General features: G+C 43.0%; 1 protein-coding gene across 4 annotated transcripts in view; it reads left to right on the top strand.

Annotated features, from left to right (window-relative positions):
- Positions 1 to 252: 252 nt before the first annotated feature.
- The window catches only part of LOC139415368 (methylmalonyl-CoA mutase, mitochondrial-like), a 42,076-nt gene continuing 29,056 nt past the window's right edge, over positions 253 to 13,272 (top strand). The window contains exons 1-8 of one of the 4 annotated variants that reach the window (XM_071163467.1): positions 253 to 332; positions 5,378 to 5,802; positions 6,068 to 6,435; positions 6,678 to 6,835; positions 8,873 to 9,044; positions 9,322 to 9,570; positions 9,743 to 9,854; positions 10,807 to 10,922. In XM_071163467.1, the coding sequence (XP_071019568.1) occupies positions 5,385 to 5,802; positions 6,068 to 6,435; positions 6,678 to 6,835; positions 8,873 to 9,044; positions 9,322 to 9,570; positions 9,743 to 9,854; positions 10,807 to 10,922 (1,593 nt within the window). In that variant the 5' untranslated portion in view covers positions 253 to 332; positions 5,378 to 5,384. Of the gene's footprint in view, positions 333 to 1,282; positions 1,414 to 3,854; positions 3,930 to 5,377; positions 5,803 to 6,067; positions 6,436 to 6,677; positions 6,836 to 8,872; positions 9,045 to 9,321; positions 9,571 to 9,742; positions 9,855 to 10,806; positions 10,923 to 13,272 lie in introns of those variants that run through there. The other 3 variants (XM_071163468.1, XM_071163466.1, XM_071163469.1) reach the window with 3 other exon arrangements.

The raw sequence follows: 13,272 nt of genomic DNA on the forward strand, positions 1-13,272 counted from the left end.
TTCGCAAATAAGCAATCACACTGGTAAAAATAAGCATTTCAAACGTTTCAATCCAACTGGGAGAAAAAAATGCGAAGGAACAGTGTCATCTTCTGGCGACATAGCGATAGTACATACTTTACACTTTCGACGAATACTTTTATATAGAGCGGAAGTAATACATCTCATCACTAAACAAATATCTTTGCTTCCTTTTTACGCCCTGTGTAATAGGGCGGAGTTTAACCAGCGGTGCTAGCTTGTGATTGGTCGATTACTAATATTATGAAATATTATTGGCTGGACAAACATACGCCTTTACAGCAACGCCACTGAGAACGTAAGAAAACAAGGTCAGAATGTATACTTACAAAATTATTTGTCATTTCTGAACTGTGAGAAAACTACCCTTCTGTAATAATGTTAGCCCTTCTGTAATAATGTATTGCAGCCAATTTTACATTTGGGTTTAAAATAAACTACATCAAAGATGTGATGATTTGTTTATATGCCAGGGCATTACTAGCTAGCTTGCTAGCGGGTGCGTAACCAACATGCAGCGAACCTTACTGTCGTCCTAGTAGCCGCTGCAATGACTTGCGTGTTTTGTTTATGCGATATTGACGTGACCGTAGCAGTTGGCTCCTCAATAAACGTGTATCGTATGGTACCACTTTATCGTACATCGTGAATATGGCGTTAGCTTAACCTGGCGTTCAAACGGGGTTGCAATTAAATGAATGGCCCTACAGCTAATGGTTACCGACTGGCACATTGTTATTGGTGTTTTCAAGACAATTCGGTTAGTTTAGAGTTTCCTATTGGTAGATTCTAACAGCGTTTTTCCAAGTCGGAAATGTCACTTTCCGAGTTGTCTTGCACGCGGAATGTGTGGAATTCCCCTGGTCAGATGTTGGCCTGCATTAACAAATGCAGTTCATTGTCATCAACTATGTAATCGACTGACAGATTGCTATAACATATGACGTGGTTAGCTGATAAGTAAAATACCTATGCAGGCGTTGTAAGATCTGACAGGCGTCAGCAACGCCAATGATGTATAGAAATCATTGGCCCGGGAAGAGGAATGTGGCCAATATGTTAGCATCAACATCCTGGTAATTGTCTACTCCAACATCCGGGGAATTGTATACTGTTCTTGTCAAGCTTAGATTGACATGGTCAAGGCCAAATCATATTTGAGAAAAGCTGAAAATCACTTTGAGCAGTAATAATTCTCAAAAGCAGTGACAGCCTCTGTTCCTTGTGTAAGGGGTTCTCAAACTTTTTGGGGCCGGGGACCCCTTTTGTGACAACAAATTAACCCGTCCCAGAGCACAACTCGAGTGAGCTAAAAATGGCATACAAAGACTTTTACTATGACTTTGGCAGTGCATGGCCGGACGAACCAAGTCTCTGGCATAGGTCTTCCTGGTAAGGAACATTTTAAAGGAAAAGGAGAGAAAAGTTTTCAAGTTAATTTCCTGTAGTGTTGTCTTACGATACCAGCTATAGCACGTAATATTTTACACACAGCAGGTTTTTTATAGGACATAAGAGTTTAGTCTGCTTTGTGTTTTCCTTTTTGCCATGAAAATGAAAAGGTATTGTTGTATCGCAATACTGGTGACAACCCTATTGTCCTCTAATTCGACATATTTTGTTGCGTGGTCAGAGAGAAGTTTTGTTGTTGCAGCTTTAAAGCTACTATCCTGCAGTAGGCCCAAATTGTAGATTAATAATATCAAATTGTATGGTATTACACACAATTTATTCCACAGAGCCCTTGGCCAAAATGTGTTTAATCTGTTGTCAGTAATATAAATAATAATAATATTTTTATTTTTGGATCTTGGTTGCGGACCCCACTTTGAGAACCGCTGAGTTGTAGCGAACTCTGATTGCACCATTATATACAAACGTGGCACTGTTTTGTTAATTTCAGACACTAAATCAAAAAAAGGTCTGTTGTATTCTATAAACTCTATGGTGTTTTAATGTAATTGATAAATCGGGTAGAAAATGCCGTTTCGCCACTGGACAGTTCTCCCCACCTGCTCTAAGCTGAAGCTCGCTCCACCCCCTCCCCCCAAGCACTTTTTACAATCAGCCCCATTACTTCTGCAGGTGGCAGAGATGGATTGTGTAACGTCTTTGGCTTGATTTTGTTAGAAAGGGAAGAAATTCATCTTTCTGTTGTGTGTGTGTGTGTGTGTGTGTGTGTGTGTGTATATATATATATATATATATATTATATCACCATAAATATTACGTGTTTGTGTACGATACGCAGTGAGTTAACGTAGCAATGTGGTTTTTCCACTTAAAATGAACACCAAAACCATTGATTTCAAAGTTTAACAATCTATTTACACTGACAATTTATTTTTGAACAAAAACACATTTTCTGGAAGAACTGTGCAGATGCCGTGTTTGGTAACAGAATTTCTGTATAATCTCCCTCTGTTTTTTTTTTATGTGACCACTTTTCCCAAAAACTCTTAAATATCTGCTCCGAATTAAGATACAAACATGCTTGCAGAAAGAATGGGTGTCAGCTATGATGTGACACTGAACTGTACGACACAGAAATGCATGTCACAGGTAGAAATATGCAAAATGATTCTACACACTCGCCAATATTGTAATGAGCTCCGCCACCAAACAAGACCGAAGTTTGTCGGTCTGGACTAAACCAAATCTGATCCTATCACATACGTCTGTCTATGTTTCACGAGTTTGGACATTAAAGTACATCTCAGTAGAGTGTAGTTCAGTACATTATAGTGTACACCACTCTAGTTTCTCTACTGTGTACTGTATTGAACTGTACTCCACTCTATTCTACTGTACAGGACTATACTATAGTCTACTTTACTGTACTCTATTCTACTATAAAGTACTGAACCGTACTCTACTTTTCTTTACTGTGCTGTACTCTGCTGTACTGTGCTATACAAACGTTTGAAACAAACATCTAGGATTTGGAGGGAGAGGGAGAACAGTAGCAGGTGAGAGAACGCTAACTATGATTTCCTTTGTAGCCAATTCAATTGTAGTAATTCTGTTACACATTTTTGGGTTATTCTGTTATCAATTTGGTAACTCGTAAGCAAACATTTCTATCAGTAAAAACACAAACTAATTGGTAGGTCTACGTTTACTTGTTACTTGTGTGAACTTTCGTTAAAGAAAGTAGAAAATATCTTGGATATGTGGTTGATTTTGAATGATTTTTTTTAATTTACAGAAGGCAAATCATTTCTCCAAAATGAAATATAAGTGTTAATGTTAGTTGGCAGGGGTCTTTACATAAACAATATTTTGATGTATTTCTAATACGTGTTTTGTAAGACCCCTCTTCCGTCTGTTATTTATGCCTAATTCTTAAGATGGAAAATAATTGAAAATGTATCTATACCTTCATTTCTCAAAAATATAAACTCTTATGAACTTCACTGTTGCTCTGCAATTACCATTATCATAGTCCAATGGACATGTAATGTTGGCTCACACCAGAGTTTAGGAGCGGAGCGTGCAAGGCTGGGCAGGGATGTGTAGTTTTTATTTTGTATTGTTTTTCTGTAGGTAGGCCTAAAATATTTTAGTTAAAATAACCCTATCAAAGCGGAAAGCTCATCGAAAGAGGTCATGGAATATGCAAAGCCTATTGGGCCAAAATCAATTATGGCCCATTGTATAGAGATAATAGAATGAAAATGATCGAACAAGAGATCAATTTTTTGGGATTATAAATACTTTGCTACAATGACACATTTACCAGGATTACCCACCTCGTTCCTTTCTGTTAGCATGTGTGCATCGTAAGTAGGCCCACAGCATCATGCTTTTGGATCCCTTTCTTTTCAGATTCCACAATGATTCTTTAGTTGTGGACACTACCGTACATCACCACACTCTCTCTCTTGCTCTTGGTCCTCCTCATCTTTGTAAGTTACCTTGACCTTTTACCCGTGTGTTTTATCCGTTTCTTTATGAAAATATTTAGCATACTAGATGACAGTAGCTGAAGCAAGGGGCTATAGAGTGCACAAGTAGACTACAAATGTATGCTGGGCCTGTCGTGCCGTGAGCTTGTGAAGTGAGCACTACTGGAGAAAAATGCACATAAGTATTCAGACCCTTTGCTATGAGACTCGAAATCAAACTCGGGTGCATCCTGTTTCCATGGATCATCCTTGAGATGTTTATACAACTTAATTGGAGTCCAGCTGTGGTAAATTCAATTGATTGGACATGATTTGGAAAGGCACACACCTGTCTATATAAGGTCCCACAGTTGACACTGCATGTCAGAGCAAAAATCAAGCTGTGAGGTCGAAGGAATTATCTGTAGATCTCTGAGATAGGATTGTGTCGAGGCACAGATCTGGGGAAGGGTACCAAAACATTTCTGCAGCTTTGAAGGTCCCCAAAAACATTCTTAAATGGAAGAAGTTTGGAACCACCAAGACTCGCCTTAGCAAAAAAAAACACAATATTTTTTGGCTTTGTCATTATTGTGTGTAGATTGACGAGGGGGAAAAAACAATTGAATCCATTTTAGAATAAGGCTGTAACGTAACAAAATGTGGAAAAAGTCAAGGGGTTTGAATACTTTCCGAATGCACTGTAGATGTCCCAGTCTACATTAGAGCCCATGACTGGCCAGCCAGTCTGTCTCCATAGTTACTCATCCAAGAACCCTCACTATGACTACACTATCCTCTTAGGATTGTTCACATACAACGCATCACAAGGCACTGTGTGTGTGTCCGGCTCCGCAATCTCCCTCATTTACTTGTCCACAGGGGACCCAGTCATATGTCATTGTCACTGTGAAGAATCATATTATATTCATTCTGCATGTGTTCAATATCTCTTTTCTCTCATCTCACACCACCCTCCATCCATCCTCTCTCTATTGGGGCGTATGCTGAAATGTTTCTGAAATAATTTTACAGATTTGGTAACAGAATTTCACATTTTTATCACTTAATAATTCATAAACAAATGTATACCATTAAAAACGTACCATAACTAGTTGATAGGCCTACCTTTTACTTGTTACTTATGTGAACTCATGAAAACATTAGAAAACATTTTAAAGATGTGTTTTTTTTTGGTAACAGAACTTACAGAAGGCAGATTACATTTTTTCTTCCTAAACTAAATATTTCTACATTGTTGTGTTTTGATCTATTTCTAATATCTTTTTGCTTTTTAAGATCCATTTTCTATCTGTTTGACAAGAAATCAAAGCCTTCGCTTATTGGTTATTTTGTTTTACCAGGAAATCACCAATACTCAAAAAAACCAGAGGGATTTCCTGATGTCTCATTCTTGTCCCACTGTTTTTCATTCCTCTCCTCCTGTGTCTCATGTGTTACTGATCCAGGCCCGTCATGCTGACCGCACAGAGGACATGTGTCGCTCTGGCTGCACGCCGACTTCTAGGAGCTCCCTGCTCCTCACACGGATTCATCAACACATGCTCACAGACGCACTCCCGACAGTTTCGTATCGCAACGCCCTGTCAGGATGAAGTGGACCTGCACCCGGAGTGGGCCAGCCTGGCCAAAAAACAACTGAAAGGGAAGAACCCAGAAGACCTGATCTGGCGCACGCCGGAGGGCCTCAACATCAAACCCGTCTACACTAAAGCAGACTCTGCAACGAAGCCAGACGAACTGCCGGGGGTCTTCCCTTACACTAGGGGGCCCTACCCCACCATGTACACGTTTAGGCCCTGGACCATCAGGCAGTATGCTGGCTTCAGCACCGTGGAGGAGAGCAACAAGTTCTACCGGGACAACATTAAAGGTACTGCACGATACTCACTGCTGGTGTGACCAACTGGGGTTTTATGATAGAATATTGAAGTGAACCCAGGTTGTTGGAGGCTGAGTGGCACTTGTGAGTCTTGTGATTGTTGTCTGTCTAGAAATGGACTCTGTCAGGTTTAATCAGGCAAGAGTTCTTTCTCTACTTTATAGGTTAATAAAACAACAAGCACATGTTTTTATGTGCTTATTTTTGAAGTGTAACTTCTCTCTCTCACTTCCCCTCTCGCTCTCTCTTTCTACAGCGGGTCAACAGGGTCTCTCGGTGGCCTTCGACCTCCCGACTCACCGCGGGTATGACTCCGACAACCCCCGTGTCCATGGCGATGTCGGAATGGCGGGGGTCGCCATAGATACCGTGGAGGACACCAAGATGCTGTTCGACGGCATCCCGCTGGAGAAGATGTCGGTTTCTATGACGATGAATGGAGCGGTGATCCCAGTGCTGGCCATGTTCATCGTGACTGGGGAGGAGCAGGGGGTGCCCAAGGAGAAGCTGACGGGAACTATCCAGAACGACATCCTGAAGGAGTTCATGGTGCGCAACACCTATATCTTCCCCCCGGAACCTTCCATGCACGCCATCGCTGATATCTTCGCCTACACATCCAAGGTAAGAACCTTAAAGCTACAACAGGGTAAAGCGTCCTCTGTACCTCGCCACCTTGCAAATACAGTTAAAGTCCTCTTTAAAAAAAAAATATTTCCACGGAAGTAACATCTAACTTAAGATACAGGCTCGTACCTCAAACACAAGAGGTCCGTGACTGAACTCACACTGTTTCCCCATCATGATTGATTGATTATTGTTACGATTGATTGTTTGGTTGAATGACTGGTTGTTTCCTCCGGTAGCACATGCCCAAGTTCAACTCCATCTCCATCAGTGGTTACCATCTCCAGGAGGCCGGGGCGGACGCCATCTTGGAGGTGGCCTACACCATCGCCAACGGCCTGGAGTACTGCCGCACTGGGCTGAAAGCTGGCCTCACTATAGACGAGTTCGCCCCCAGGTGTGCGCACACACAGAGTGAGATCATACAGTGTGTGTTGTCCCAGGGACCTCATTCCTGTGTGATGCAGTGCCTCAGAGTTAGTGGCTATGGGTTGTTTCTGGAGAGGTTCTCTTTGTGATTTCCCTGTGTCATTCCCAGTGTCTCAGAGCAGTGAATGTCCTGTCAGACACAGAGGTCTCCTCTCCACTAGACAGCTATTCACAAACTGTCCTCTCTGGCTCGCTGTTTCATGTCGTGGTTTTTTGATGCAGAGCCATGTGATTTGCAGCGAGGTCAGAGGACACACACTCTAAATGACTCCCTAGGGTGAATGACAGACTGCTGATTGACGTGTGGTTGTTCGAAGGAAGTACTTTAAAGTTGCTGCGAGTTGACTGTCCTTTCATTTAGCCATGAGTTTTAGCCAGCCTGCGTTTAGTCCATTGTTCATTTAGTCGCTCACTTTGACATTACAATAATGCAGATCCTTTTTGTTAAAAATGTCTCAAGTCACCTTATTGTCAGTCACGTAGGTAATCACAGAGGTAGGTGACTGTAGTTAGTCCATGCATGTACACACAGACACACACTGCAGTGTTATTGATTGACAGGTTCCCCCTGAGCGGTAATGATATATGGCATGTGCATAGCAGTCCTGTTAGGACTGTCAAAATCAATAGACATGGTTGAATGACAAATACTTGTGCTTGCATTCAATGAATTGCTGTAAGCTATAATTGTCCTCAGCTGAGAGCTCTGCTGTTGCAACACTCTGCTCTACACTTTAGCTGTCTATTCATTCTTATTGGCAGTTTTAACCGTACTTATTGATTTATTACATCTTAGGGTGTTTACAGACAACACACAATGTGGGCAACCTGTCTTCCTAGTCATTTCTCTGGAGCATCAATATGAACGTGTGGATAATAACAGACAGGTAACTGACACAATAAAGGAAACACTTGAGTGCATTAGGGATACAAAGTATATTGGAAGCAGGTGCTTCCACACAGATGTGGTTCCTGTATTAATTAAGTAACTAACATCCCATCATGCTTAGGGTCATGTATAAAAATGCTCGGTTGCCCATTATTTTGGCTACCATGGCTAGAAGAAGAGATCTCCGTGACTTTGAACGAGGGGTCTCGGAGGAGCATATGGTTTAAAGGCTGTGTGTGTCTCAGTAGCCAGATCTCAACCCAAGTGAACCCTCGTGGGAGATTCTGAAGCAGTGCCTGAGACAGTGTTTTCCAGCAGTATACCGCCCTGCATACCACTGCTGGCTTGCTTCTGAAGCTAAGCAGGGTTGGTCCTGGTCAGTTCCTGGATGGGAGACGTGGTGTTGGAGGGCCAGTAGGAGGCACTCTTTCCTCTGGACAAAAAAAATAATATCCCAATGACCCAGGGCACTGCCCTGTGTAGGGTGCCGTCTTTCGGATGGGACGTTAAACGGGTGTCCTGACTCTCTGAGGTCATTAAAGATCCCATGGCACTTATCGTAAGAGTATAGATGTTAACCCCGGTGTCCTGGCTAAATTCCCAATCTGGCCCTCAAACCATCACGGTCACCTAATAATTCCCAGTTTACAATTGGCTCATTCATCCCCCTCCTCTCCCCTGTAACTATTCCCCAGGTCGTTGCTGCAAATGAGAACGTGTTCTCAGTCAACTTACCTGGTAAAATAACGGATAAATAAAAATAAATAAATCAACAAAACACCAAATTATGACATTTCTCGTGGAATAAAGGTGTCGCATCCCTCCAATAGAGTTCCAGACACTTGTAGAATCTATGCCAAGGCGCATTGAAGCTGTTCTGGTGGCCCAGTGTCCTAATAGGAGACTATGTTGGTGTTTCCAATATTTTGCTAGTTACCTATATCTCATGTCTATAGAATGGTATACTTTGAAAACTCATGGGGAATGTGCTTTCCAACAAAGGACATGCATACTTGGAATACATAGTGTTAAGTAAAACCAAATAAAATCTTGTTCCAACGTTTGATACTCGGGTACTTGTATATATCACTCTATACCCCTCCCTCTCTCCTCTAGGCTGTCATTCTTCTGGGGTATCGGTATGAACTTCTACATGGAGATTGCCAAGCTGAGGGCAGGCAGGAGGCTGTGGGCCATGCTCATTAAGGAGAAGTTCCAACCCAAGCTGGCCAAGTCTCTGCTCCTCAGGACCCACTGTCAGACCTCAGGCTGGTCCCTCACTGAACAGGTGGGCGGACAAAACCCATAATTAACTTTATTTGATCGAGGCCAAGTCATGTAAATGGGGTGAACCTAGTCTCTTTACACCACCTGCTCTAGTCTTATCTCCCTAGTCTTATCTCATCTAATGAGCGCTGAACTCAGCTGTTATCTGATACTTGCATCATCTGTCCTAAAAGAGGTCACTTCCTGTCCTACACTGTCACTTTACACCAACTGGTCTAGTCTAATTCAATCTATTATGACCTTCATATGTTCTGTATCGTGTATTCTGTTTTCTCCAGGACCCGTATAACAACGTGGTGCGTACTGTGATCGAGGCGATGGCTGCGGTGTTCGGGGGGACCCAGTCTCTACACACCAACTCTTTTGACGAGGCTTTGGGTCTACCAACGGTGAAGAGCGCCCGCATCGCACGCAACACACAGATAATCATCCAAGAGGAGTCTGGGATACCCAAGGTCGCCGACCCCTGGGGCGGGTCACACATGATGGAGGCGCTGACCGACGATGTCTACAACACTGCCCTAATGGTGAGGGGTTAGACGTCAGGGGTTAGAGTTCAGGGACCGGTTAAGGGTCAGGGGGTCACACACACTTTACAGTATATTTAATGGTTGTTTGTATTGATTGTGTTCATGTTTAAATAAATTATGTTTAAATACATTAGATGTTTATCAATTTATTTGATCCCCTCTCCTGTAGTTTATCAATGAGATCGAAGAGATGGGAGGCATGGCCAGAGCTGTGGCTGAAGGCATTCCTAAACTACGCATCGAGGAGTGTGCTGCTCGCAGACAGGCTCGCATCGACTCAGGTACTGCAGCAGAACACACACGTGCAGTGCAGGCACACATGCACCCCTGTCCTTCTCCCATCTCCCCACCTCCCCGTCCCACCTTCTGTTCTCTTTTCCCACCCACCCTCCGTCTTTTTATTCCCTCCTCTTTCTTACATCCTTCTCCCCTCCATCGCCTCACCTCCCCTCCTAAAAAGCCCCATATGTAATTCAGTGGGTATGTTGGAAGCATCAGTCCTCCACTCAGGCAGAACAGACACACTCCATATTTCATAGCTGCTCTTTTAAAGAGACATGTCCTGGAAGTCTGCCGGCATAAAAGTAGCACTTGACATCTCAGCGGTCTATTTCCACAGCTCTAGTCAGGATCATACATTCATTATTGGCCTAGCGAAACACTGGCCAGGGGAATATAACAGACAGTGCGTGTGTGTGAGAGTGAGCTGGCGTCTGAGCTCTGACCTCTCCATCTAAACCTTTGATCTGATTGCAGACCCAAGGCTGTGCTTATCTGATGCCTGCACAGGGGTCGGGTCCTGTGAACATAGTGGGGGCTCCCAGGGCCACTGGGGTTTGTCTTGTGGACATGGCAGGGGTCGGCCTGGTTAGCACGCAAGGAGACCCGGCCGAACGCTACTGCTTTGATGCATGCTGAGAGGGGAGGGGAAGAGTGGTAGAATAGAGAAGGTGGGGCCCACTGCAGCCATTGAACACAGTAGGGATGGATGGGTTACTTTGTATTTCCCTGCTTTCTATTCCCTATATTTTCAAAGAGGTATATGGTATTAGCTGGTCATCGTGAAGTGAATACTGAAAGCTGTCTGAGAGAGAAACTAACTGCGATGTCTTCTATCGCTTCACTGAACCAGCAGCCAACAGACTAGGGTGTGTGCGTGCTTGCGTATGAGCGAGTATGCCTTTGCCTCTGCCCCCTTCTCTGACTGTGTGTCCCACTGGCTGTGCCCCCCAGGTTCGGAGGTGATTGTTGGGGTGAATAAGTACCGTCTAGAGAAAGAGGAGTCCGTTGATGTGCTGGCTATCGACAACACCAACGTACGCAACAAGCAGATCGACAAACTCAAGAAGGTCAGTGTCACACTCACCCCAAGACTCAACGCGTAATTCAACAAAACGACCCAACCAATCCTCCGGCCCTCTTCCGTTCATTTCTCCAGAGGGTCGGTTAATAACACGTCTCCAAAATATTGACCTTCCCACCAACTTTGCCTGCTTCTTGGGCCTGGGAGGCAAAACACACACAGACACACACACACACACAAGTTGGCTGCACAAGTTAGGCCCTTGGGTGGATCAGTCGGTGAGCATTGATAGAGTTATGGCTCCACAGTAGTAGTATGATAGTCTACATAGTCCAGACTCGAGGAAACATCTCAAATGACATAAGCCTGGTATCGTTGGCCTACAATGCCTCAATGCATCACAACTAAGGCCATTTTGTTTTGCTTGACCTCGCTATTTGACACTAATCACAGTCCACAACCTCTTGGAAATTAAGGAAAAAGTTATATTTTTAAACTGACTCGAGATTTCGCATCAGTCTGACAACCTCTGACCTATAAAACTACAACTAGGTTTTCCTCAAACCATATTGTGTCCCCATGCGAGATGTATAGATTAAAAGCTCGATAAAAGGATAGACTTTGGATCGGTTAAGTTAAAGTTCAACTGAAAGGTTAGAAAGAATGATGCTTGTGTTGTTTACAAGTTGCTAGCATTACCAAGATTGAACAGATCTTCCTCGAATCATCTGTAGAGATGAGAAAAAGTTATATGAAGGATTACATTTAAAAACGAAATAGAGGAAAGCCTCTATCTCCCTTCACGTTCCTCTCGGTCATCATCTTTACGACGACTTTCACCACACCTAATTATTTTATTGTGAACATAATACATTTATCTGTTTCTGGATTTGTGAGCTGTTGGCTAGGCCATTACGTGCCAATACCGGAGTGGGTACTTCTGGTATAAAACGCAACATAAATGTTTTTTCGTGAGAGTTGAAAATGAGATGGAAACCCATTTAACTTTTTTTTTTTTTTACTCGGTACATGGGAATTTATCTGAAAAAAAAATATTTGTATGTGCACTGTCATCGCGCACAGCTTTTTATCCAACTAGTCAATTTGATGGAAACACATCTTTGCTGGGAAAATGAGCATATTGTTTTTATGCGGATTTTAGAATATTCACAGAATATTCACCTTTGCCTCCAACCCCTTTCGAAGCATGGAACGGAATGTGGGTGGGGCTAGGTCTAAATAAGGGCGCAATTATTTTTTTTTAACTCACGCAAGCTCTGACGAAGGCCGTGAGGCCGATACGTAAGCTTATTAAAGCTCAGTGATACTATCAAGAGCAGTGTGCGGTTTCCTTTTTCCTTCATCTTGTTCAACTGTTACCATGCACCCGCAAAAAAGATTGCTCAGATATGCGAGTGCCTTTTGAATTTAGAATATTCACGTGGAAATCTATTGCCAATTGGATGGAAGTCTAGCTTATCACAGGAAAGACAAGTAGAAAAGGCAAAATGGAGACCAAATACCACAATACAGTGGGGGGGAAAAGTATTTAGTCAGCCACCAATTGTGCAAGTTCTCCCACTTAAAAAGATGATGTAATTTTTATCATAGGTACACTTCAACTATGACATACAAAATGAGAGAGAAAAAAATCCAGAAAATCACATTGTAGGATTTTTATTGAATTTTTTGCAAATGGTGGAAAATAAGTATTTGGCCACCTACAAACAAGCAAGATTTCTGGCTCTCACAGACCTGTAACTTCTTCTTTAAGAGGCTCCTCTGTCCTCCACTCGTTACCTGTATTAATGGCACCTGTTTGAACTTGTTATCAGTATAAAAGACACCTGTCCACAACCTCAAACAGTCACACTCCAAACTTCACTATGGCCAAGACCAAAGAGCTCTGAAAGGACACCAGAAACAAAATTGTAGACCTGCACCAGGCTGGGAAGACTGAATCTGCAATAGGTAAGCAGCTTGGTTTGAAGAAATCAACTGTGGGAGCAATTATTAGGAAATGGAAGATATACAAGACCACTGATAATCTCCCTCGATCTGGGGCTCCACGCAAGATCTCACCCCGTGGGGTCAAAATGATCACAAGAACGGTGAGCAAAAATCCCAGAACCACACGGGGGGACCTAGTGAATGACCTGCAGAGAGCTGGGACCAAAGTAACAAAGCCTACCATCAGTAACACACTACGCCGCCAGGGACTCAAATCCTGCAGTGCCAGACGTGTCCCCCTGCTTAAGCCAGTACATGTCCAGGCCCGTCTGAAGCTAGAGAGCATTTGGATGATCCAGAAGAAGATTGGGAGAATGTCATATGGTCAGATGAAACCAAAATATAACTTTTTGGTAAAAACTCAACTCGTCGTGTTTGGAGGACAA

The sequence above is a fragment of the Oncorhynchus clarkii genome, chromosome 8 (genome assembly GCF_045791955.1).
Source record: "Oncorhynchus clarkii lewisi isolate Uvic-CL-2024 chromosome 8, UVic_Ocla_1.0, whole genome shotgun sequence".
In the NCBI taxonomy this organism is placed as follows: Eukaryota; Metazoa; Chordata; class Actinopteri; order Salmoniformes; family Salmonidae; genus Oncorhynchus; species Oncorhynchus clarkii.